Source organism: Sus scrofa, chromosome 16, assembly GCF_000003025.6.
Source record: "Sus scrofa isolate TJ Tabasco breed Duroc chromosome 16, Sscrofa11.1, whole genome shotgun sequence".
Classification (NCBI taxonomy): domain Eukaryota; kingdom Metazoa; phylum Chordata; class Mammalia; order Artiodactyla; family Suidae; genus Sus; species Sus scrofa.
This window is the reverse complement of record NC_010458.4, coordinates 19,460,883-19,488,287: the sequence shown is the minus strand read 5'-3', so window position 1 is coordinate 19,488,287 and position 27,405 is coordinate 19,460,883. Positions and strand designations below refer to the sequence as shown.

General features: G+C 38.9%; 1 protein-coding gene and 1 pseudogene across 1 annotated transcript in view; one reads left to right on the top strand and one right to left on the bottom strand.

The window, feature by feature from the left end:
* The window catches only part of TARS (threonyl-tRNA synthetase), a 31,442-nt gene continuing 5,589 nt past the window's right edge, over nucleotides 1,553–27,405 (bottom strand). Inside the window, 17 exon segments of the mRNA XM_021076644.1 lie at nucleotides 1,553–5,612; nucleotides 6,027–6,141; nucleotides 7,607–7,679; nucleotides 9,695–9,799; nucleotides 9,900–10,000; nucleotides 10,129–10,206; nucleotides 10,562–10,699; nucleotides 10,798–10,960; nucleotides 12,021–12,187; nucleotides 12,974–13,072; nucleotides 14,435–14,581; nucleotides 14,668–14,746; nucleotides 14,831–14,895; nucleotides 15,365–15,482; nucleotides 16,255–16,376; nucleotides 18,216–18,339; nucleotides 24,970–25,160. Of these exon segments, the coding sequence (XP_020932303.1) occupies nucleotides 5,464–5,612; nucleotides 6,027–6,141; nucleotides 7,607–7,679; nucleotides 9,695–9,799; nucleotides 9,900–10,000; nucleotides 10,129–10,206; nucleotides 10,562–10,699; nucleotides 10,798–10,960; nucleotides 12,021–12,187; nucleotides 12,974–13,072; nucleotides 14,435–14,581; nucleotides 14,668–14,746; nucleotides 14,831–14,895; nucleotides 15,365–15,482; nucleotides 16,255–16,376; nucleotides 18,216–18,339; nucleotides 24,970–25,160 (2,034 nt within the window). The 3' untranslated portion in view covers nucleotides 1,553–5,463.
* LOC100738904 lies at nucleotides 1,968–3,453 on the top strand (annotated as a pseudogene).

The window sequence follows — 27,405 nt, the reverse complement described above, 5'->3', positions numbered from 1 at the left end:
GTGACCTCAGCCCACCATTCTGGGACTTTGCCCTCTCACTTGCCTTAACCTTAACTTGCTTAAGTTGCCTTAACCTGCCTGCTCCGTACTCCTGACCTTGTCTCACAGGTTTTGGTTTAGCCAGATTTTAGTTCTGATGCCTATTTTACACATTTTGGTACCCACTTTATTTTTGGTGCCTATTTTACTTCACCAAATCTGCCTTTGCAGATATCATTGTTGACACCTGCTGTCATTGTTCTCACATCGTTCCTGTCTAGTTTATTACCAAGATCATATAGTTCTTAAAGACTAGGTGTTCAATAAAGTCTTAGTGATTTGGTTCCGCCGATTCTTCAAGATACATGCCCAGAAGAGATCGGAGGGGTACAATAATAAACAGAAGTCTGCTCTCCAGGAAAGAGAAGGAAAAGAAAACCTACCAGACTAGACAGAAGAGCTTTGATGGGAAAAGAGGGTGGACCCCTAATGCTTCCACTGCAGTGAGGATTCAACTGTCAGTTACAAAGAGGAGCCTTTGATTTCTGGTCCTGCCTACAGATGTCTTGCTTATACTTTTATATCTTAAGTTTTGTAGGATTCACAAAGCTTCTTTAAATATTTCAAGAAAATTATCGACATATTGGATAGGTCGTTTGTTGCTTTAAATGTAAAATAGATACTGAAATAAATTCTAGCTAAATCATAGTTGGTTTTTGGACATTATAATGAAAATGACTTAAAAGAGTTCTGCAATAGTTTTTTTTTTTTTAACTGAAGACAAATCCAAACTCAGATACTTTTAAAGAAAAGTCAAATACACTGTTTTAAAATGAATCAGAAATTTTGATGTCATGACTTGAGAATGCAAAGTTCTTATTCAAATATAAAATTACTTTCCCTCAAGATAAGTATAAAGTTAATTACAAACCTGTCAAAGGCTGTCTTAAGACAGTCACAGTAAGGCTTAATTATGAAGTTTAGAAAAAAAGATCCCTGTGATTAAAGATTTTATCTCTTTTATTAAAGCAAGGATTAATCTATGCAAATTGGCTTTGCTTTGAAGTGACCCTAGCAAACAAGCTCCTGGAGCTATTGGCGAACTGACAAGATGTTGCCTCTTCAAAAAAAGTAAGAGGAGTTCCCGTCATGGTTCAGCGGTTAATGAATCTGACTAGGAACCATGAGGTTGCAGGTTCGATCCCTGGCCTTGCTCAGTGGGTTAAGGATCTGGTGTTGCCGTGAGCTGTGGTGTAGGTTGTAGACGCGGCTCGGATCCCGCATTGCTGTGGTTCTGGCGTAGGCCGCGGCTACAGCTCTGATTCGATCCCTAGCCTGGGAACATCCATATGCCACAGGAGCGACCCTAGAAATGGCAAAAAGACAAGAAAAAAAAAAAAAAAGAAAGAAAGAAAAAAGAGGAATTAATATGTATCCACATAAAAAATTTCTAATTTTGCAATTCTCTTAAAAAAATTCAATGGTTAAGGAAAAAAATCATAAATTATCCCTTATGAGAGAATAGGGAATTTATATAAGGGATTATGTAGCCCAGAACAGTCTACCATAAATATGTATTTTTCTTTTTTAATTGAAGTACAGTTGATGTACAATACTTTATGTTACAAGTATACAGGGTAGTGTTTCAGTTTTTAAAGGTTTACTCCATTTATATTTATTACAGAATATTAGCTATATTTTACAATGTATCAATTTGCACCCCTTCATCCCCTCCCCCATCTTGCCCTTCCACTCTCCCCTCTCCCCACTGGTAACCACTAATTTGTTCTGTGTATCTGTGAAATATATATTTAAGACTCATCCTTCTTCCTAACACTTTGTGCAAATCTACTCTAAATTATCTTCATGGTTGGCTTTGTTTTCAAAGATGGGTACCTGCAGAGCCTCTCCCGCCCAACTTGCACTGCCGGGGCTGCTGCACTGACAGCAGCTGCTGGAGCCTCAGAGTTACTGATTCATTTGTCCTCATGGATGAATTTCAGGATGTTCAACTCACAGAGATCAAACTACTTCTAAATGATAAGAATGGTACACGAAACTTCCAGGACTTTGACTGTCAGGTTGAACCAGTTGAACTGGATTGCTGTTAATATTTGATATAATTGGAGTTCCCGTCGTGGCGCAGTGGTTAACGAATCCAACTAGGAACCATGAGGTTGTGGGTTCAGTCCCTGCCCTTGCTCAGTGGGTTAAGGATCCGGCGTTGCCGTGAGCTGTGGTGTAGGTCACAGATGAGGCTCAGATCCCGTGTTGCTGTGGCTGTGGCGCAGGCCGGCAGCTACAGCTCCGATTCAACCCCTAGCCTGAGAACCTCCATATGCCGCGGGAGCGGCCCAAAGAAATAGCGAAAAGACAAAAACAAAAACAAAATTTGATATAATTTACTTAGAAGGAGATCATTTGAGAAAGGGTGAGAATAAAATCCAAGGAACATGATATAGAAACAACTCATGGATGGTCCATGTCACTATAAGAGGCTTACCAAAGGGAAACAGACCATTTATTGGATATACCATACATTGGCCTCAATCATAAATCCTGTTTCAATGCATTCTTTAACTTTGAGGATATGCAAGAAATCACCCAGCACTTTGCTGTCTGTCATGTGGATGCCCCAGACCAGAAGGAAGGTGCACCCTCTTTCCCAACTGGGTACCAGTACCCCACAATGGATGAGCGGGCCCAAATGCTACCTTCTGTTCTCACCCACTTAAATTCCAAAAGCATCACTGGGGTTGGAGTTGGAGCTTACATCCTCAGCAGATTTGCTCTCAATCACCCAAAGCTTGTGGAAGGTCTCGTGCTCGTTAATGTTGACCCTTGTGCTAAAGGCTGGATTGACTGGGCAGCTTCCAAACTCTCAGGATTGACAACCAATGTTGTGGACATTATTTTGGCTCATCACTTTGGGCAAGAAGAATTGCAAGCCAACCTGAACCTGATTCAAACCTACAGACTGCATATTGCCCAAGATATCAACCAAGAAAACCTATAGCTCTTTCTGAGTTCTTATAACAGATACAAAGACTTGGAGATTGAAGACCCTCCTGGGACAAAATGGTAACAAATCAAAAACATTAAACTGTTCTACTTTATTGGTGGTAGGTGACAATTCACCTGGAGTTGAGGCTGTGGTTGAATGCAGTTCTCACCTGGATCCTGTAAATACAACCTTGCTAAAGACGGCAGACTGTGGTGGACTACCCCAAGTAGTTCAGCCCAGGGAAGCTCACCGAGGCCTTTAAGTACTTTTTGCAGGGAGTGGGCTACATCCCATCTGCCAGCATGACCTGGCTCACCTGATCACAAACCCACTCAACCACGAGCAGCATCGGCTCTGGAGAAAGTGCCTTCAGTCCATCTGTCAGCAGCAATCAGTTAGATGGAACTCAAGAAACTTCTGAGTCCCCTGATGTTCTAGACAGACACCAGACCATGGAGGTGTCCTGCTAAGCAGATGTTCCTCCACTGGACCATGCAAGTCCATCCTCCTTCAAATGACCACTCCATAATATAACATTTCCTCCAGCCAACTGGAATGTATCTTTAACTCCTCCATGGCCACTGACTCTCTCTGATATCCTGGATTTATCATCCCCTCTGCCTGGCCACCCCCCTTTTTGTATGTACCAAGAACCACTTCCATGCCATCACTGTAACATTCCACATCTTTAGCTGATCAGATGGCCGTATCTTCTCTGGCCAGCTTTTCCCTGTGCTTTCCCAACTACGTTCTTTGATCCTGACGTATGTGTATGAGCATGCGTGTCTGTGTTAGTGTGTACATGCTTTCTTGTAGAGCAAAAAAAGGGGGGGGGACCTCATCTTTTGCATCTTCAGTGCTGTTTTTAGGGGAAACATGTAGAACAGATTTCTAGGTTAGGTAGGCCACTCCATTCTCTTCTCAATTCCAAATTGGTCAACAAGATGTGCAAAGCAACTTCAGGAGAAGGCAGCTCTGAGGAACATGGAAGATCGTAATTGCTGTTTTGACTGTTGACTGATTGTGACCGATAGAAGGGAGCCTGTTACCTAGAGAAAGAAGCAGGCTGGATGTCCAGCCACCTTCTCCCGTTCGCATGAATTCACACATGCTGTCCTACAGATAAAAGGGAGGGAGATGTTCCCTAGAAGCCCATGAATGATGGGGTTCTGACGCACCCTGGAGTTCTTCCCAAGGAGTGAAGTGTGACCTGATTGGATTGTCTTAGCAAAGAAAGGTGGAAAAAAATTCCAGGTCTCTGTTCTGTCAGAGTAAAACGGATGTTTCTGCAGTGTCTGACACCACATACCACACATCTGCAAGAAGCATCTCCCAGGAGAAACTCTCCAGTCAATCGCCCAAAAAGGGAGTGGTGTGGCCTGAAAATTATGTATGATAAGAAAATGGCTGGAGAGTGAGGGACCGACATTAACACAATTTGATACTATTAAGTATAGCCTTGATTTCAGCAGACTTAATAGAGGCTATATGAAATTCAGACAGAACCCAGTTCTCAGAAAGTTAATCCTGTAAACTCCTTTTTGGGAGAGGAGAAGGGCCATGTGTAAGTGCAGCCTGCCCAGGTGAAATTGTTTAGTCACTGCTATTTGAGGGGGTCACAGCCGCCCAGCGAGGGTCACCAGGAGGAGGGTGAAAGCAGCTGCCACACAGCAAGGGCCCAGCTTTGAGGGCATCAGGATGTCAGCTCAGGGTTACAGAGTCCAATCTTAAGAAGGAGCTTTTCAGGCGTAGCATTCGCTTTCTGCTGAGACAGGAAATGTGTCCCTCTGCCGGAGTACGACTTCTTACGACAATGAAATAAAGCTGTATATGTCTCATTGTTAAAAAAATAAATAAAATAAAAGATGTGTATCTACAAAAAAGTTAAATGACATTCCTACAAGATGTCATCCTATGACTGCGAAGCAGGTGCCTGGTTCGTACCCCAGTTTGAGAACAGCATACACTCTAGATTTTACCCCTCCACCCAACTTACATCATCTGTGTTATAAAACACAAAAGATACATATTGAATAACACAATTTGTTTCAGGTAGGTCTGTATAGACCCAAGGGATAGAGCAGGTGAAATCAGTGATTAAAATTTTTATTTTTACATTATAACCCAATTCTAATCTTTCTTGTATGTTAATCAAATTTGAAAAAATTTTATTTCAGCTGCATTAAATTTATAAGAACATTCTTCCCCATTACTTTAGAGCATGCCTCATGGTTTATTTCCAGTACCTAGAAACTTAATGAATAAAATCATTTTACTGTGTCACTTTTAATTACCTCCTTCAAATATATATTGTCTAAAATCTGTCTAGGTCAAAAAAAGGTTGATCCTGCAGTCATCTCTGCAGACTCTGCCAAACTATTCCAAAGTCATTATACACTGATGTTTTCCAGAGCACAAAGTTATTGTTATGGAAACATATTCATCTTTTTCCACGGAGCCAATCTGGGCCAAGGTGTTCCTTAAAATTCTTCTTCTGCCTGTTTGCTGCGGGACTGCCTGAGCTGCTCCAGCCGCCCGACGGTTTCAGAAATAGTGCGTTCTCCATGCACCTTATTATCTCTGGTGCGGATATTCACAGTGCCGCTGCTTTTCTCTTTCTCACCAACAACTAAACCAAAAACCACAGAGCTCTGTTGGTGAAAGGATTCTTATCGAACATTCAAACAGAAACCCATTCTTTAGCCTCTGCTTCATCAAAACATACAGGTGACCAAATCTATTCACTGAAAAACAAAACAACAAAAAACCCCAACCCACCCTTTCGCCATGACTAAAACTGCTGTGCTTACTGAGTCGCCTAATTCAGCCAATTAGAAGATTTACAGACAACCTTTCAAGATTATTCTTTTTCAAACCAAAATAATGCATTATTACAGCAAAAGAACGAACATGTAGTTTGAGAAGGTCTAGAATCAGGTCTAGAAGGAACTACTGATGACCACAATTCTCTCAAGCATAAGTCTCAAGATTTCAAGTTTCCCTAAGGTTTGGCAGATTTCCTTTGGTGAGTTTCCTTTCTTACCTAGGATGAAGTTGTACTGTGCTAACTGTGCATTTCTAATCTTCTTGTTTAATGTACAGCCTGGATCCAGATCGATGTCCACCATGAATTTAGCATCGTGGAATTGCTGCTGTACCTGTTTAGACAGAGACAGGATTTTTCAGATCTAATATGAGAATTATATTTTGATCTTAAATGCTTTTACTTAACATGCAATTTGGAAAGTCATGCAAACTTTAAAAAGGGATGGTAACAGGTACAGTGAAGCATATATTAATTTGTGACTTGGAACTACAAAACGATTTATTTTGCTCTTGAGAGATAAAATGTGAATAAACTAGAAACTAGACTAAATTTTCCATCTACCTGACAACCAATTACCACTCGTATGACAAAAAGATCTGAAAAAACTGCTTTTATTTCACTCATAGGTTGTTATGCATTAGTGATCATTAACCAATGACCTGCTGGGATTTTATAAGTACGCAAATTTCACAGGGGTTCTTATTTGTTTATTAGGAGGCCAGGATAAGACTACTCTCTCAATTGTAACCTATGTTAACAAACAAAGCACTTGTGTTTTTTCCTTAACATGAGCCCTGGGGAATGTGACTGGAGCTATTCCGCAGCTGGGGAAGTAGCCTAGCACCTGCAGGCTGTTTACAACCTGTGGTGTTTAGGCCTTAAGTATCAACAGCAGTGCCCACCCCCCTGCACTCAACCTAACCAAAAATCCACCCCACCCTCAGAAGAAAAAACAGAAAGTCAGTCCTATTATCTCCAGTTGAGAAATGAGTTAAGACAGACCTTTTTCCTATTGCATCAGCTTTCATAATCGTAATACGATTAAACACAATCCATCAACCATGGACTGAATAACTGAATTCTCATCATTTCTAACTAAAACTACCCTGTGCAGTAATAGGAATACAGAACACCATGAATGGTTTGCTTATCAGCTGTTTAATGTTCACTTATTTCTTTTTGTTTGTTTTTTTGTCTTTTTAGGGCCGCACCCGTGGCACATGGAGGTTCCCAGGTCGGGGGTTGAATCGGAGCTGTTGCTGCCGGCCTACTCCAGAGTCACAGCGACGCCAGATCAGAGCGGCGTCTGCGATCTACACCACAGCTCACGGCAACACCGGATCCTCAACCCACTGAGCGAGGATCGAACCTGCAACCTCATGGTTCATTTCCACAGTGTCACAACGGGAACTCCATGTTCACTTATTTCCTAAAGAGGCAGTTGAGACCCAAGTGCAATTGATTCTGACAATCTGGAAACATGGTGGTTTTGGCTTAAATTTCATTATACATTTGAATTTACATATCATACTAAGGCATTTGCTATTTGCTAACACTAAACACTAAAATATACATGTGTGTACAAAACACTTTTAAATTAAGTCTTCTGACCATGGAACTATATAAAAATCATTAAAGAGGTAAAATGATCTTCTCAGGCTTACCAGAGACTGATAATAGTAACATTTCTCTATATCACAAGCAGCTTAATTGACCAAGAATAGATACAGCTTATGAGATTTAAAAAGCCAAATGACATTTACTAAATTTAAAGAAAAGTCGTACTTAAAGTTTACCTTTTGGGCATATTCATCACATGTTGGTCCCACTGGAACTACCATTACTTGGCGAGGAGACAGCCAGAAGGGCCTTTAGAAGCAATTAAAAATATTTACTGTGGGTTTGGGCACTTTCCTAAGCAAGGATGGCACATTTCTTAGTCTACTCTTCAGAACCTATTCACAAAACATGCAAGGGCTACATACTGTTTATTTATTTATTTATTTTGCTTTTCAGGGCCACACCGGTTGCATATGGCCCCAGGCTAGGGGTTGAAATGGAGCTATAGCTGCCGGGCTGCTGGCCTACGCCACAACTCAAGGCAACACCGGATCCTTAACCCACTGAGTGAGGTCAGGGATTGAACACATTTCCCCATGGATATTAGCTGAGTTCGTTTCTGCTGAACCACAATGGGAACTCCACAAGGTCCACTTTAAAAAACTCAGCCTTTTTATTTTCAATATCCAGTAAGAACTAAAAGGAGATTGAGGAGCAGAAAACTAACTCTAAACCTGGAAAATCTGTGTAAGGTCTGTCTTGGTAAATAGATGGCAAAACAAACAGGAGGCAGGGACTACACCCCACAATGCAACATTCCAGGTAACAGAATATCATAAACTGGGCTTAACACTGAGAAAGAAACACACTTAGTGTCAAGCTCTTTTACTCAAAAAGTTATTCTGTTCAAGTGATATTATTACTTATTCTTCATGGGGAACAAAGACCAGGCCCTCCAGTTTATCCATTTTGCAGGATTCAACAAATTGCAACCAATAGTAACTGGTGATGGTACGTGGTAAAAATGAGTGTGTTTTTACTACTTACTAAAAGTTGATGGAGTTCCTGTTATGGCTCAGCAGGTAAAGAACCTGACACAGCCTCTGTGAGGATGCGGGTTTGATCCCTGGCCTCAATCAGTGGGTTAAGGATCTGGAGTTGCCTGTGAAGATCACAGATGCAGCTTGGATCCCGTGTTGCTATTGCTATGGTGTAGGCCAGCAATTGTAGTTCTGATTCAACCCGTAGCCAGGGAACCTCCATATGCTACACGTGGGTCCGTAAAAAGAAAAAGAAAAAAAAAAGTTGACTCCCTTTCATGTACTCAGGAGTCAAACCCTCCCCATACTGCAGACATCAGGCCAGCATTTCTCTTGATCAATCACTCCTTTATTTTCAGTTGTTTCCTTACATTAGAGGAAAAGCTAGAGTAGGTACTAAATTCTACCCAAACAGTGGACTTGCCCCCACCTACTACAGATTTGCTAGAGCAATTAGCTGAAGACCCCCTGTTCTCTAGATGGTACATGGAGAATGTTGCCCGTATTTGATTTGATTTTGTGAAATATAACTAAAAAGAGATCAGCTTATTTCATTTACAAGGTAACAAACTCTCCTTAATATCTGAACTCATCAAATTACAAACAAAACTGAAATGACTGCAGTGAGGAATATAAAACAGATTTACAACATTTTGCAGAAATTATGCCACGATATATGGCAGGCTCTACAAAATGGGTGTTTTATAACCATGTGCTGTTTTCAATTGCCCAATGTGAGCCCAGACAAAGCTGCTTAGAAAATAAAACGAAGTCATGTGCTCATATGTGGCTGGCAGGAACATAAGCTCCTAGAAATAAGACACAAAAACATTGCTCAGTTTGGAGTGTGTACTTTCAATTAAATAAAACTTGGCTTCTAAAGGGTCCAAACTATTTGCTTATTATGATCAGCAACACTGAGCAAGGTTCTTGTTTACTCAGACAAAAACAAAGTTTTGTAAATCCCCAAAGTCACCTGAAAAACAACCAAAATAAATAAGCTTCTTAGTGAATAACTGCTAATTAGAAATCATTATGTAATCATTGATTTCAAACAAATCAAGTGCTAAAATAATAATTACTCATAACAAATATTCTTAGAGCCAAAAAGTTTGGGTTTAGATTGTGCTTCCTTTTTAGTGAACACTTGTCATTAGTTAGAAGTGACCAACAAAAACCATTCTTCCTTTCAATCGTAAAACCAAATTAGAAAGTAGGCATTTCTTAGAGTTGCTTTACATGGGCCGATAAGAGCAGAAAAAAAAAAAAAATGACAAAAATTACCATTTGCCTCCATAGTTTTCAGTGAGAATAGCAATCATTCTTTCCACTGATCCCAAGATAGCTCTATGGATAATCACTGGCCTTTTCTTATCATCGCCATCAGGGCTAGAACAAAAATAGAATTTGTTTTACTCCATTTATAGGCATATATGTTCCTGTACATGTCCTTAACGAACAATATTCAGAGCAGAGAGTAGAAACTCACCTCACAAAAGTAAGGTTAAATCTGATGGGCAACTGAAAATCCAACTGGATTGTTGCACACTGGTGGTAGCGACCAATGGCATCTTTAATCTGTATGTCAATCTAAGAAGCAAAGATTGAGTTGTATTAGGGCTGATTTTCTTTCTCTTTTCTTTCTTTTAAACTTATTTTAAAGTAATCTCATCTTCACCCCAAAATGAAAGTCACATTACTCAAACTTCAGTACTGACCTTTGGACCATAGAAAGCTCCATCTCCAGGATTTAACTCCCACTTTTCACCAAACTCATTCAGACTATTTTCCAGTTGCTAAAGATAAAGCAAAACAACTTTAAATTTTTGTTCACCTACAACTTATTCCAGCCAAATTTGAGACTTAAAATACCCTAACTGCTTTCATGGGTCACAATTCATTGCTTTATAATTTTGTCTACCTAGACATACTCATAAACAAACTCCTTTAAAAGTTACAGCTTGATGACTGAAAAAACATTCAACCATTTCTAAAATACAAAATCCCAGAGAAAAAAACTAGCTTATACAAACCAAGAAACCCATTTCCAATTTTCTTCAGCTTTCATCTGTTTAAAGAGGCTTGGCTTTCTTACATCATGGAGCTGGCCAATTTCAAATAATATTGAAGCACGCTGAAAACACCACTTACTTTCTCAGCTTGATTCCATACTTCAATATCTCCAAGGAATTTTTCTGGGCGAGTAGACAGGTTCAATTTAAAAGAAAATCCAAATATGCTATATACTGTACGCAGAAAATCCAAACAACCTTTTATTTCATCCTCAATCTTTAAATTAAAAAATAAAAATAAAGGACACAGTGGTTAAATTTTCTTTGATTTTTCTTGATGGTTCTTTCAAAATGTTTTATCCCAGAGTTGCATACCTGCTCCATGGCACAGAATATGTGAGCATCATCCTGCTGGAACCTTCGCACCCGCGTGAGTCCTGTGAGTGCTCCGGACAGCTCATTCCTATGAAGCACCCCAAAATCAGCTATTCGCAGAGGCAATTCTCGCCAGGATCTTGGCCGATGATCAAACATAAGGCTGAGGAAAAAAGTAACATCCACTGATAATTAACCTCATAATAAAACTGCGTCTCTATTATTATAAGAAAGGCTGTCAAAAAAATCTGGTTCTAGTTGTTCATACGAGCAACACTTCTCAAAGTCTGGGCTTTGTACAACAATGCAAGCACTTGCATGAATAAAGCAGCAAATCAATTTTAATACAACCATCCATAAATACATAAATAAACTATATTCCCCTAAGTCTGGAGTCCTAGCCTTGTGTTCAATATTCTATTAATTTGAGAACTGCCTTTGAAGTTCATATTTTAAAGAAAATCTTAGCTATATACAAATCATTTGTAACACTGGAGACCAAAGTCTGTACTTTCGCACTGCTCCCAAAAGTGCTTCCGTTCCATGTTAGTCTAAAGGTGCTTCAGAAACGTGGAAGAATCTGGGAGAACTCAGATGAACCTGAACTGGGTTCCATGACCTACGAGCCAGTTCCCTGGTGGAAACTCCTGTGTCTCACCCACTCTCCCCTCGAGGCCTTGCTACTGGGAGCAGCACCTACAGCCACAGCTCTTCCTGCAGGATGCCCTTCACCCAGCTTTCAAGAATACACAGTGAGCTGCCTCAAGCAAGGCAAACTTTTCCAAGGATGTGAATTCATTAGGAGGTTATCATACACGTTTCTTAAAAAAAATTATATATGTATCTGCTCTGCCCCACATTCAGTCTCCCTTGTTCTGTATTCGCCTGTTCACTGTTATTATCCCAGTGCCGTTCTTGAATGACCTCAGATCTGAGGATCTAGCTGGGCACAGAGGACCTTACCAGACCACAGTGATGATGCATTTAAATACTGTTCTGAATGGATTAGCAGTGAGATCCTGCTGTGCAGCACTGGGAACTATGTCTAGTCACTTACGATGGAGCATGATAGTGTGAGAAAAAATAAATATTGGGGAAATAACAATAATAAATACTCTTCTGATTATATAATTTGTTTTTAACAAAATACTTTAAAGGAGGGAGAAACAATCTAGGACTGATGGCAAGAAAATCTTTAATAGCAACTCAAAAATGCTGAATACCAGTGTCCTGGGCAGTTCATGGGTTTCAGAGCAAAGAGCTCCTTCTCCACCTCAAAGGAGAACATGTTATCGCTGTAGTGCTGCCAGTGGCCCGAGGTCACCCAGAGTCGGCTGTTGTAGATGTTTGGGGTGACTACCTCCTGGAATCCTCGTTTCCTATATTCGCTCTGTTGGAAAACAAACACCATACATATGTAGGGAAGTAAAAATCAAAGGGCAATTATTATCTAGTATAGTTCAAGATGCACATCTTATAACCTAGAAGTTCCAACTGGAGGGATATATGCCAAAGAGGAAGCTCCTGCACACACACATGAGGAGGCGACTGCAGCACAATCCAGTAATACTGGAAAGTACAATAAAGAAAAAGACCTGTTGTGGGGGTTATATGACAGACTAATACATAATAAGTGAAAACAAGCTGGAACTGTATATACCTACAACGAAAACCACAGTGCAGACTGACAGACAATGAGACTTCATCTATGTTAAGTCTGAAGCACACAAACACATAAATGCTTTAAGGCAAATATTTCTGGGGTAGATGTAAAAATAACATGGACAGAAATGACCCATTCATGTTAACTTCAAATAGTTGTTTCTTTTAGGAAAGGAGGGAAATGGATCAGAAAGGGGTCTCAGAGAGTGTTTTTTTTTTTTTTTTTAACCTTACTACGAATGGTCAGAAAGCCATAGAGCTCCTATGTAAAGGGTTACAGGCCCCACTTCAAGTTCACCAGCGTGTCTCATGCGTACACACCCATGTAGATGGACAAAATCATGTGTTAGGACAAGAGAATTTTTAAAAATTTTATGAGACCTCCCATGTCCATTTTCATTATTCTTTGAAATGTTTCTTTTCAAACACAAGATTATCTTCCCTTTTGGCAGACCTTATGTAACAAAATCAGCTTATGTCTTAAATCTACAGAAGAAATTAAAAATTGGTTTACCCTGATGAAGTCAATGAGTGTATTATAAATGTATGCTCCTTTAGGCAGGAAAAAGCAACTTCCAGGGCTGAGTTCATGGAAGAAATATAGTTCTTGGTCCTGAGTAAAACAAAGGCAAAAGAAAATTTTATATGTATATAATATCAGCATAAACTTCAAGGTTCTTTAGTTCAGAATATGGTCATGATGCTTCATTTTTAAAATGGTACCATTCTCAAAGAAAACCTGAAGACATTTCTGGTGTGCAAATTAATGGTATAAAATTGCAGGTGCTTTACAATGTAGCAAAGTATATTCTCTGCCTGTTACATTCCTGAACCCAGTCAGGTTTATCCAAGACAACTATGGGGCAGGTGTCTTAGTTCTCTTCTACCATGCACAGTGGGGGCTCTCAGAATGTTAATTCCTCAAAGCTCCAAAATCTGAGTGTTCCTTCCTTCCCTCCCACCCTCCCTTCTTACTTTTTTCAAAAGTATGAGCAGCAGAAAGGAGACTAGGAAAAAGACACTGGTAATAAAGTAGAAGATGAAGAAGTTGGAGTTCCTGTTGTGGCTCAGTGGAAATGAACCCAACAAGAATCCATGCGGATGTGGGTTCAATCCCTGGCCTTGCTCAGTGGGTTAAGATTGCAATGCGTGAGCTGCGGTGTAGGTCACAGACGCTGCTCAGATCTGGTATTGCTGTGGCTATGATGTGGGCTGGCAGCTGTAGCCTGATTAGACCCCTAGCCTGGGAAAACTTGCATATGCTGCAGGTGCGGCCCTTAAAAAAAAAAAAAAAAAAAAGATGAAGAGTTTGGCTAACTTTGGTCATGGTGAAGAAACAGACACACCCTCCTACCTCCTTGCCCACCACCCATTTCCCCAAATGTCCAAGTCCTTAGGGAGGGACCAGTTGATGCTGCCTCCTTCTCAGCTTCATAACCAACAGCTATAACCTGACACCTGGTACAGAGTGAATACACTCTTAGAAATAGTTTTACCAAACCTAACTTCCAGTTTAGAGAACATTCAGGGGTAGAGGACAACGAAGATGACACCACAGAATCCATGAGTGACATGCTGTGTCATACTGGGCAAAAAGCAGATGAATCTTCCTGGGACTTAAGTTTCCACAGCTTTAGAGTAAGGCAGTGAGATGAGGTGATTTCTAAATTATCTCCCGGTTCTATGCAACACTGCTATACTTCTTTTGCAAAAAAAAAAAAAAAAAAAAAGTAGGTCTTCAGCAATTGTTCTCAATAAAAGGAATAACTACAATGAGTTTCTGTATGGTACTGAACACACTCTAGAAAGATCATGTGGACAATGAGTAATTAACAGCTTTTACAAGAGAGCACAATAATTACTTGAAAGCTATAGCATCTCTTCAAAAATAAATTCCTAATATCTAATACAATTAAATTTCCAATGAAATGAAGAAAACTCAGTCTAGACACATCATTATTCTTTGTAAACATACCCTCCCAATTTTCCTATGATCTCGGTTTTTAGCTTCCTCCTGGAACTTCTCCCATTCTTTCAACATTTTAGGATCTGGGAAGGAAATGCCATAAATCCTCTGGAGAGTCTCCATATCTGCCTTGCCTTCCCAGTACGTGGAGGAATTCTGAAAAAGGAATAACCATGAGATAATATTCAAATGTTTAAACATCTCACTTATTTTAAGAATTAGATCAAAGTTACATTGCTTACTTTGTGTATTTTCAAAGTCTTAATTTTGCCAGTGTGTCTGACGTGAGGACCCCGGCAGAGGTCTATCAAGGGGCCACACCTAGAGATAAAATGACAGGAATCTTAACAAAGACCTAAAATGGCATATATACCAGTGGTATTTAATGACACTTGATATTCTCACCTATAGACTGTGGTAGTTGGAGTATTCACTTTTTCGTTCAATATTCTGCATTTGAACTTGTTGTACTGAAAATAGGAAAAATTATTTTTTAACATAACCATCCTTTATATTTCTAAACACTATATATATCACTAAACTATAATTCAAAGTACATCATATCTAAGCATTGTGTGAATATAAATGTATTTCATGTTTCAAAAACCTTGTTAGGAGTTCCTGTCGTGGCGCAGTGGAAACAAATCCGACAAGGAACCATGAGGTTGCAGGTTCTATCCCTGGCCTCGCTCAGTGGGTTAAGGATCCAGTGTTGCCGTGAGCTGTGGTGTAGGTCACAGACACGGCTCGAATCCAGTGTTGCTGTGGCTCTGGCATAGGCCGGAGCTACAGCTCCGATTCGACCCCTAGCCTGGGAATCTCCATATGCCGCGGGTATGGTCCTAGAAAAGACAAACGAGAAAAAAAAAAACCTTGTTAAATTTTGCTAATGAACAGGATAGACATCAACTTAGGGCACTATGTCACAGGTCAATTTACCTTAAACATTTCCAATAATGTTTCCTTCTTAATTTCTAGTCTTTCAAAAGCTTGTTTTTCTTTAATGATTTTCTTACATAAAGCCTCCAACGAAGAGAAATCATTGCTGGACACACCCCTGAAGAAGAAAACATAATTAATTGCTTTCTATTCATTCTCCTCACAGCTTGAGGGATTGTTTCTTTAGAATACTTAAAGGGCTTAATTAGAAAAAAATTAGAGCCTTGCAGCATATATTAGGAATTGTAAAATAGACATTTTTTATAAATTATTCCGACATTTTATATTTTCAATAGCTTCTGCTTTGGTCATCATGAAGACCACTCCCACTAGCAAACCCTGCAACTCTAAAAACACGTTTAAAGGAAAGGAGCGGTCCAAGCTTCATTTTATTTCCCAGCAGAGCTTAGGGGTCCCCTCCACTGATCCTGAAGACAGTTCTCATTAAAGCTTCTACTTCATGAATTACCGCAATACTTCAAGTTTTGTTAGTGGGAGGATTTGGTAATTATGAAGCAATGAGCTTTATATCATTCCTCCTTTACTGAAAACTCTTTCAAAATAATGTAGGGTGGGCATCCCTCTGTGGCACAGTGGAAACGAATCTGACTAGTATCCATTAGGATGCGGGTTCGATCCCTTGCCTTGCTCAGTGGGTCGGGGATCTGCCACAAGCTGTGGTGTAGATCACAGATGTGGCTTGGATCCCCCATTGCTGTGGCTGTGGCATAGGCCAGCAGCTGTAAATTCGATTCAGTCTCTAGGCTGGAACTTACACACGCCATGGGTGTGGCCATAAGAAGAAGAAGAAGGAGAAGAAAAAAAAAGCATAATGTATGGGCCCAAAATAATTCAGATTTTATTTTTCTTTATCCAATTATGTAACTTACCCTTCTTCAAGGTACATGTCGTAATAGAATCCATTTTCTATTGGTGGACCGTAACATAAACACCCACCATAGACTCTTTCCATGGCTTCACCCATTATGTGAGCACTTGAGTGCCAATATACCTAAAAATTCAAAGAAAAATGGGACGGTTTGAGTGTAGGCATACACATTGTAAATTAATTTGTTTTGAAAGATATACAAAGTTTATTATAAACTTAAGACATGAAAATCTAAATTTACAAATCTATAAACTACAGTATGATTCCATTCAGAGCCAAAATAATTTAAAAGAATTCTTGGAGTTCTCCTATGGCTCAGAGGGTTAAGGATCTGGCACTGTCACTGCAGTAGTAGCTCAGGTCGCTGCTGTGGCAAAAGTTTGATCCCTGGCTAGGGAACTTCCACATGTTGAGGTTGTGGAAAAATAAATAAACCGAAAGCTTCTAACTACTAAATATTATTTATACCTTAGATATGTAGATCAGCTAAATCTGATTTAGCTGTTTTCAAACTAATTAAATTCAAATGAGCATCATTTATTAAATGGGATGGAAACAATCACCACTCTCTATGTCACTATCTTATTAATTCAATGGCCCGGCGTCTTTGGAGTCAATCCCAAGTGCTATGCTCTCACCTTTACTAGGCTGTGGAACATCACTTAAGAGTTATATCTGCTTTTTCTTACTGACCCCAAACAACTAAGGTGGTAATTCAGATGAGTTAAATTATGCCCAAAGTAATGTTTTTAAGATTTATTAGTAAGGTACCAAAATGATTTTTAAAACTCTCATAAAAACTGTAACCTGAAACTAATATTGTGAATCAACTACACTTCCATAAAAAAAAAGATAAATAAAATTAAATTCTCATAAAAAACTTAAGGCCTCCACAATACATTTGAAAACCATTGATTGACACATAAGTAAAACACTGTCACTAAAACAAAATATTTTTTTTTTTGTCTTTTTGCTATTTCTTGGGCCGCTCCCACGGCATATGGAGGTTCCCAGGCTAGGGGTCTAATCAGAGCTGTAGCCACCGGCCTACGCCAGAGCCACAGCAACGCAAGATCTGAGCCACGTCTGCAACCTACACCACAGCTCACGGCAACGCCGGATCCTTAACCCACTGAGCAAGCGCAAGGACCGAACCTGCAACCTCATGGTTCCTAGTCGGATTCATTAACCACTGTGCCATGACGGGAACTCCAAACAAAATATTTTATTTCTTCTTATTTGGTACTCCATCATGGGGAAAGAAGGAGAAAACTTTGCCATCAAGGCAGACTGATTTTTACAGTGTTTTCAGTAGATCTGCATTTTCAGCTAAAAAAAATATGGAAATCAACTGTCCAATGGGAAGAGAATTTTATTTTTTTTATTTTTTTTTTTGGTCTTTCTGTCTTTTCTAGGGCTGCACCCACAGCATAAGAGGTTCCCAGGCTAGGGGTCGAATCGGAGCTGTAGCCACCAGCCTATGCCAGATCCGAGCCGCGTCTGCAACCTACACCACAGCTCACGGCAACACCACATCCTTAACCCACTGAGCAAGGCCAGGAATCAAACCTGCAACCTCATGGTTCCTAGTCAGAATCGTTAACCACTGAGCCATGACAGGAACTCCAGGAAGAGAATTTTAAATCATGTTCAAATTTATTTGTTAAATATACACATCTTGATGAAGTATTGACTGAACTGCAGAAAGTAATTTTTACTTGCTTAATCAATTTTTAATAAAATTCCCAGAACATTTTCCCACTGAACAATCTAGAATAAAAACAAATTTAATTAAGCTCACCTCTTAATTTTATAAGATAAGCACTTTTATTACATTCCCTAAATGAAAGATGAAATGAAGATTTCTAATATGATAATGAGACTTCAATAAACCTTGGCCATCCACTGGCTTTAGTAATAAGCTGGAAAAGACTGCACATATGACTCTGAATAAAAACTTACCGCTTGAGCTTCCTCATCCTCAAACTTGAGAAGCTCCAAGGTACAATCTTCCTCCAGAGGACGGTCTAGATCCCAGACAACTTTATTCACTTTAGCAACAACAGTGTTGTCAGCCAGGCCTTGACTTAAAAAAGATACACACATGTATAAAAACATAAGAATCTAAGACAGAATCTTCTGTAGCACAACAGTTAATTTGAGAACAAGAACAGGAAAACAAACATTACAGGCATAACTCGTTTTATTGCACCTGGCAGATACTCTGGGCATTTTTTGTTATTTTGTTTTGTTTTTACAAATTGAAGGTTTGTGGTTTTTCCAACAGCACTTGCTAATATTCGTGTCTCTGTGTCACATTTTGTTAATTCTCACACTTCAAACTTTTTCTTTTTCCTTCTTTTTTGCCATGCCTACGGAATGTGAAAGTTCCCAGGCCAGGGATTGAACCCACCCACAACAGCAACCCTAGTGCTGCAGTGACAATGTGGGATCCTTGACCCACTACACCACCAGAGAATTCACTTTTTCATTATTATTACATGGTGACCTGTGATAAGTGATTTTGATGTTACTACTATGACTTGCTGAAGGCTGAGATGATGGTTAGCACTTTTTAGCAATAAAGTATTTTTCTACTAAAGATATGTACTTTTTTACACATAGAGTTTTTCACACTTTTAAGACTACAGTATAGTGTAAACAACTTTTACATGCACTACAAAACCACAAGATTCATGTACTTGCTTTACTGCAAAACTTGCTTTAATATGACAGTCTGGACTTGAACCTGCAATATCTCTGAAAAATATCTGTTTATTATACAAAGATATATATTTACCTTTCTGAAATTAAATGGATAAAGCAACAAAGTTCAAAGAAAGTACCTAAGAATATAAGTGGAAGAATCTGAAAATTCAGAACACTATTATTTGACATTTAATACTTCCTATTTAAGCAGACATGGAAACTGTGTTAAACAAATAATAACATTTCCCAGTGGGTTTTTCTGTCTTTTTTTTTTTTTTGGTTTTTAGGGCTGCACCCACAGCATATTTAAGTTCCCAGGCTAGGGTTGAATCGAAGCCACAGTTGCCAGCCTACATCACAGCCACAGCAATGTGGGATCTGAGCTGGATCTGCAACCTACACCACAGCTCACAGCAATGCAGGATCCTTAACCTACTGAGCGAGGCCAGGGATCAAACCTGAGTCTTCATGGATACTAGTTGGGTTTGTTACTGCTGAGCCACAACAGGAACTCCAATTTCCAGAGGTTTGATTCATCTTTAAATTTTTCCATGTAAGTTTTCCTCAAAGTCAAGCCTGTTTAAACTTCAAAGGAAAAGGGGGGGGGTGTGTTTGATTTCTAAATAACCTGCTTTTATTCACAATAGCCAAGACATGGAAACAACCTAAATGTCCATTGACAGATGATGGATTAAGAAGATGGAATAATAGCCAAAAAAGAACAAAATCATGCCATTTGCAGCAACTTGGATGAAACTAGAGACTCTCATACTAAGTGAAATAAGTCAGAAAGAGAAAGACAAATACATGATTTCACTTATGTCTTGAATCTAATATATGACACAAATGAACCTTTCCACAGAAAAGAAAATCATGGACATGGAGAACAGACTTGTGGTTGCCAAGGGGAGGGGGAGGAGGAGGAAGTGGGATGGACTGGGAATTTGGGTTTAACAGATGCAAACTATTGCCTTTAGAATGGATAAGCAATGAGATCCTGCTGTATAGCACTGGGAACTGTATCTAGTCACTTGAGATGGAGCATGACAATGGGAGAAAAAAGAATGTACATATGTATATGTGACTGGATCACCTTGCTTTGCAGTAGAACACTGACAAAACACTGTAAATCAGCTATAATGGAAAAAAATAAAAATCATTATAAAAAAAAAAAAAACTACTTTTAAAAACAAATAACCTGCTTGAAATCTGTAACAGATCTTTCCTTTGAGAGACAATGCTATACTCAGAATCCTGCAAATGACTAAGATGATATTATCTACAGCAAATATATAGGGTGAAATAAGTACTATTTAGTAAAACATGTTATAATATGGATTTAAAAAGTCATCTATCTACATAGTGTATAGTGCAAAATATGATCCCCTCAAGTGCTGAGATGTCAGACCACACCAAGGGTACACATTACAGGGGTGCCAAGGAGGGGAAGTAGCAAAGATCAGAATAGTCTGGACAGGCTTTAAAAATAATGAGGGGCTGAAGGAGTAAAAGATTTAGACAGGAAGAAAAGGAAAGAAGAGAGGCACTCCAAATGTGGGATAGGTATGGATGCCAGCAGAGATGCAAGTTAGGGAAAGGTTCAGGAAGCTGTGTGGCTAGAGCAGAACTGGGTAAGATTAATTAGATTCTAGACCCAAATGTGTAGTTAGAGAAATGATAGTCTGTGATAGTCTAGCCAACTCACAAAAGCAGACAACAGCCTACACTATGAAGAGAAAGTGTATGGCCTCATACTGTGAGTCTTGAATAAATCTACTACCAGAAGCTTTGTCTAGCCAGACTTGCTGTGTGGGGTGGTTTGCTCCTTGCTCTGTTTAAGCAACCAAGTGTATACAACTTTTACCCACTGAAGGATCACAACAGAAGAACACAATAAATTCCTATCCCATTTTCAGTGCTCCCACTAAATTTCCTAAATTTCACATAGATTACATCCAATGCTTCCTTTCCTCCTGAGATCAAATGGATACAATAAAGTGAATAATATATCTACATTTGACAAAACACACATGGATTTGATAGAGGGAAGTTAGAGGGAAGTATATTTATCATATAAAACAACTGTCAAAAGATTAAAAAATTGATGAAAAGGTGATTAATATTCCCTATGTTCTTTGGAAAGAAAATAACTTTTATCTTAGAGTCCAAAAGGTATGCTGAGATGCTAATAATGGAGTTATTTTGAAAATGTAATTACATATAGACCATACTGAATCATTTCAATTTTCCAAGGAAGGGGTAAAATCATCTATACTTTAAGATTCAGGACAAAAGCCAATAACCCAATAGAAAAATGAGCAAAAGACCTGAATAGACATTTCACCAAAGAAGACATACAGAAGGCCAACAAGCACATGAAAAAAATGCTCAATATCTCTTGATTATTACAGAAATGCAAATCAAAACTACTATGAGGTACCACCTCACACCAGTCAGAATGGCCATCATTAGTAAGTCCAAAAATAAATGCTGGAGAGGGTGTGGAGAAAAGGGAACCCTCCTACATTGCTGGTGGCAATGTAAATTGGTACAACCACTATGGAAAATAGTATGGAGGTACCTTAGAAAACTAAATATAGAACTACCATATGACCCAGCAATCCCACTCTTGGGCATATATCCAGACAAAACTTTCCTTGAAAAAGACACATGCACGCATATGTTCACTGCAGCACTATTCATTAGTCAAGACATGGAAACAGCCTAAATGTCCATCAAGAGATGATTGGATTAAGATGTGGTATACATACATAATGGAATACTACTCAGCCATAAAAAAACAACAAAATCACGCCATTTGCAACAACATGGATGGAACCAGAGACTCTCATACTAAGTGAAGTCAGTCAGAAAGAGAAAGATAAATACCATATGGTATCACTTATATCTGAAATCTAACATACGGCACAAAAGAACCTTTCCAGGAGTTCCCATGGTGGCGCAGTGGTTAAGGAATCCAACTAGGAACCACAAGGTTGCAGGTTCGATCCCTGGCCTTGCTCAGTGAGTTAAGGATCTGGCGTTGCCGTGAGCTGTGGTGTAGGTTGCAGACGCGGCTTGGATCCCGTGTTGCTGTGGCTCTGGTGTAGGCCAGCGGCTACAGCTCCAATTGGACCCCTACCCTGGGAACCTCCATATGCCATGGGAGTGGCCCTAGAAAAGGCAAAAAAAAAAAAAAAAAAAGAACCTTTCCACAGGAAAGAAAATCATGGACATGGAGAATGGACTTGTGGTTGCCAAGGGGGTTGGGGAGGAGGTGGGATGGACTGGGAATTTGGGGTTAATAGATGCAAACTATTGCCTTTAGAATGGATAAGCAATGAGATCCTGCTGTATAGCACTAGGAACTATATCTAGTTGCTAAGATGGAGCATGATAACGTGAGAAAAAGAATGTATATATGTATGTATGACTGGGTCACCTTGTTGTATAGTAGAACACTGCAAATCAGCTATAATGGAAAAATAAAAATCATTTGAGATTCAGAACAAAACTTCAAAGAAAAACCTTTAAACGTTTAGGGAGGAGGTCCCCCCCACACACTTTTTCTTTCTTTTTATATTTATCAGGAATCATTTGAACTTTTTAAATAGTCCATTATTCATGTTATACTTTTTCATAGAAAAAGAAGTTACTGCGGTTTTTTATAAAAATGTTGTAAAGCACCCTCACTTCCAGATCAGTGACTGAACTCCAGACCTAAAGTTCATCAATGTCTTATTTCATTCAATTCAGAATTTTGCAGTTTCCCCCCAAATATTTTCAAACTAATATGACAATTACACTTAAATAAAAGTATTCATTCAAAAAAAGAGAAAAAATTATTTTCCTGTTGGCCACTTGATAAATCACAGCATAATGTGGAGAACAATATTGTAGCATGTAGAAAAGTTCCTGGACTAGCAGGAGCCTGGGTTTTCATCCTGACAGCTACAATCTCCTCTTAAATCAGCCTAACCTTTAAAATACTCTCTCAGCTGAAAGGCTGAACTGATATTTTACTATCCAGTTACTTTTGATCCCACAGAGAAACTTTCTTGGAGTTTCCTTTGTAGCTCAGCAGAAATCAATCTGACTAGCATCCATGAGGGCACAGGTTGGATCTCTGGCCTCACTCAGTGGTGGGTTAAGAGTCCCGCATTGCTGTGGCTATAGTGTAGGACGGCAGCTGTAGCTCCGATTCAACCCCTAGCCTGGGAACCTCCATGTGCTGTGTGTGCGACCCTTTAAAAAAGACTAAAAAAAGAAAGAGACTTGATCTTTGGAGTAAGGTAGAAGTACTTTAAGTAGAAGTACCCGACAAGTTTACTAAAACATTCCCTTTGTAAGAGGTCCAGGCTATACTGAACACGTGGCTGGTGGGCCTACTCCCACAAGATGGCTTTTACCAAGAATCACCTGTGATGGTTGCCAAATTTGTTCGTGTACTTGTTATGTCTTTGGCTCAACAATATAAAATTGATGATAATTACCTATTTTTGACAGTTCATGTGGTGGTTTCATTTGTTTTAGCTCAATTATTATAAATTAATAGAAACAGAAAAGTAATTCAACAAGGGAACTGTGGTTTCTGTGAAAACCAAGGTGAATGTTTGAGAAGGCTTGATAATGGCAAGTCACTGAAAATACTGTCAAGTCAGGTATGGATGAAACTACATAAAAATCTGGAAGGGGAGTTCTCGCTGTGGTGCAACAGGATTGGTGGCATTTCTGCATCACTAGGATGCTGGTTCGATCCCCAGCCCAGCACAGTGGGTTAAAGGATCCAGTGTTGCCATAGTTGCAGCATGGGTCGCATAGCTCAGATCTGATCCCTGGCCTGGGAATGCCAGAAAGAAAGAAAGAGAGAGAGAGAGAGAAAGAGAGAAAGAAAGAGAGAAGAGAGAGAGAGAGAGAAGAAAGAGAGAAAGAAGGAAAGAGAGAAAGAAAGGGAGAAAGAAAGAAAGGGAGAAAGAAAGAAAGAAAGAAAGAAAGAAAGAAAGAAAGAAAGAAAGAAAGAAAGAAAGAAATAATTAATTCTGGAAGGATTCTACACTCAGCTCCTCAAGTGTGTTAAGATAATGTAAAACTTTAAAAAGGGCCATATAAGTATTTTAGTCTGCAGGTTGCATATTCTTCATCATCTTATTTTTTCAAATCATTTAAAAACATAAGAATGATTCTTTGCTCTTGAGCTGTACAAAAAAAAGGCTCTGACTTGATGGAAGATATATGTGTCAATTTATGCTCCCAACTTTATCATTTCTTGATAAACTTACCTATTCATCTCAATCACACCAAATTAGGAAATCATTTACTATATTACGAAGTATGCATCTAATTCTTTTTTATTTTTTGTCTTTTTAGGGCTGCACCTGCAACATATGGAGGTTCCCAGGCTAGGGGTCCAGTAGGAGCTGTTGCTTCTACCTACACCACAGCTCACAGCAATGCCGGATCCTTAACCCACTGAGCGAGGCTAGGGATCGAACCTGCAACCTCATGGTTCCTAGTCGGATTCGTTTCCACTGTGCAGCGATGCGAACTCTATGCATCTAATTCTTGGTTACCTGAAAAAACTTCTTCCCAAACCAATAAAAGTTTTAACATTAGATTTATAAAAATTGTATATTATTTATGTGCCATATATTAGTTTCTAACTTTTCCATGTGAGATGAGCTAGCTTCATTTTTAACTTTAAAACTGAGACTTTTTAGTCAAAATAGGTGAAACACTCTTTACTTGGCTATGTGACATTTTATGATCAAAGTAGAACTCATACTATAAAACCCTTTGTCAAATAAGACCAAAATTGACTCTTGCAGACATTAACTTTGAAGCTTAACTATAAAGTTCCACATCATTCTTTAAAAATCCCAAATAAAGTAAATTAAACATTAAAAACACTGAAGAGGAACATAAAAATAATATGAGGGTAAAACTTGGCAAGATAAAAAAATAAGTTTAGTTACAAAGAACAGACAATCAAGACAGGTGCAGCTTTTACCTAATTCCACAAGCAATTTGATAGGGTGTAGTTTTCCAAGACTCTGCATCAACCTGTTTACCATCGGGCAGGGTGACTTTAATTGGCTTGCTGTCTTTCTCTGCCTTTTCTGCCAGAATGGAATCATGTTCTGCTTTTAGTTTATTATACATCTCAAGACGGGTGTTAATATATTCAGGCCAAGGATTCAACTACAAGACAACAAATAAAGAAATATTAAACACTTGCTTTCCATTTAGAAAAACAAAAGAAACAGTAAAAATAAACAATACAAAATCCCTAAGTACACATTCGATATGGCACATGGAATGCCAGAAATTACCAATTACCTTATCTAGTCCTAAAGGAAGGCAAAAGAAGGAATTAAATGCTCTCTTCTTAGAATGATTGACGGCTTAAAAAATAGAAAAATAGAAATAACATAACGCACATCTGGTCTGTCAACATCCTGGATGGACAACTACTATATTTTATTATTATTTGCATAAAGTGATTTTTTTTCTTTAAGGTATTCTCTTAAGGTCTTTTCTAACTAAATAATCTTCTAAGTGTAATTATAAACAATACTGGAAATAAAAACAACTAGCTGGTTTTTCCATTTTGTTTCAATCTTGTTCAACAAGGGGATGGACTGTGCAGCTGGTCCACTTATGGTTCCCATATCTTCACCTGCAATTACTAACTAATAAACTTTATTTGACTTAAGGTCTCCCATTCAAGGAAAGGAATCAGTGAATTTAAAGAAGCCAGGATCACCATCTTTTCCGGGGACATTTAATTAGCAAATATAAGAAAACAACACAACACTACTGCCCAGAGTGGACAAAATTAACCAAAGTATTTTATATAAAACACCCACCCAGATTCCTGAAAGTCCGTCAAAGAAAGAAAGAAAAAACAAGACAATAATCAAAGATCTGACTTCTACTGTCAGAAACTCCAGGTCTTTAAAACATTTCAAAAGGAAGGCAGGGAGCCTGTGGTGGCAAAATAGTCAAACCACTAATTGGCTACACCATTTATGTTTTTCAATTGAGAATAACATGGATATTAACAGCTGCATATAAAAGCAAAGCAATGGTCTGATTTTACCATGGGTTTCTATCTCACATGGCTTTAATCAATCAGCTATAATAACAAACATACACTTTAACACTTACTCAATTTTGATAATGCTATCCAAAATTGTACAAATAGGAGTTCCTGGCATGGTGTAGCGGAAACGAATCTGACTAGGAACCATTAGGTTGCGGGTTCGATCCCTGGCCTTGCTCAGTGGGTGAAAGATCTGGTATTGACGTGAGTGGGGTGTAGGTCACAGGTGCGGCTCGGATCTGGCGTGGCTGTGGTATAGGCCGGCAGCTGTAGCTCTGATTAAACCCCTAGCCTGGGAACCTCCATATGCCACAGGTGAGGCCCTAAAAAGCAAAAAAAAAAAAAAAAAAAAAATGTACAATAACATATATCAACATAACACACTTAATCTGAAAGGAATACAAGCTAGTATGCAATCCTTCAGAAAATGACTGGGACAACAGAAAATAAAATCAACTATGCCATATGGACTCAGCCCATATTTGCCCAGCTTGGGTACTAGGGTTTCTGATAATTATGGTTATCTATTATTTCAACCTCAAAGGTTAATATTTCCCTTAGAAGCAGTTAAAAAAAAAAAAAAAAAAAGAATAGCTACAAATTAAAAGTATTTGTTTTTAGCCTGGTTGAATATAACTTCTTAGAACTATAAATCTATCTTATATGAAGTAGCACTTTTATCCCCTTACACAAAATTTCCCACTCATTTCAATCATTTTTAAAAATTGGCTTTTAATTTTTTAAATGGAAGAGCCTTAATCTCTTTATAATTACCCCCTATGGCAGTCCTCCCTTTTCTTTAGTCATTCAGGTGCTCTTCAGGAGCTTTTTTTTTAAATTGCCATGGGGTCCATAATCCTCCATGGTGAGGCATCAGTAAATTAAAAGCTCAGTCTGTCATTCTACAACCACGCTCTGAAGCCCTCAGGCCCATGCACATTACCTGGTTCTACCAACTCAGAAGCATCAGTAGTACTGTCCTACCCACCACACAACCCTCTGTATCTTAACTGCAGTTTATCTCTGCATCCATCAGACACTTCCTGATGAGAAGAACTTAGTGTCAAACTTAACTTATTCCACATGCACTGAGCAGCTACTCTGTTCCTGGCCCTGGAGATACAGGGAGGAATAAGACCTGCCTGCTGCCTTAGAAGGGGAACAAGACAAGGACATAAATGATGGAAGAGTGAAGGTCTTGGACAATTCACTGTACATTTTTTTTCCAGACAGATCATTTAAAACATGTATCATCAAACACGTCACATATGCAATTCTCTATTCAGACAACCCTTTGTTTCCTATTTTCAGGTTACTTCTTGAGCTTTAACAGAACAGCAT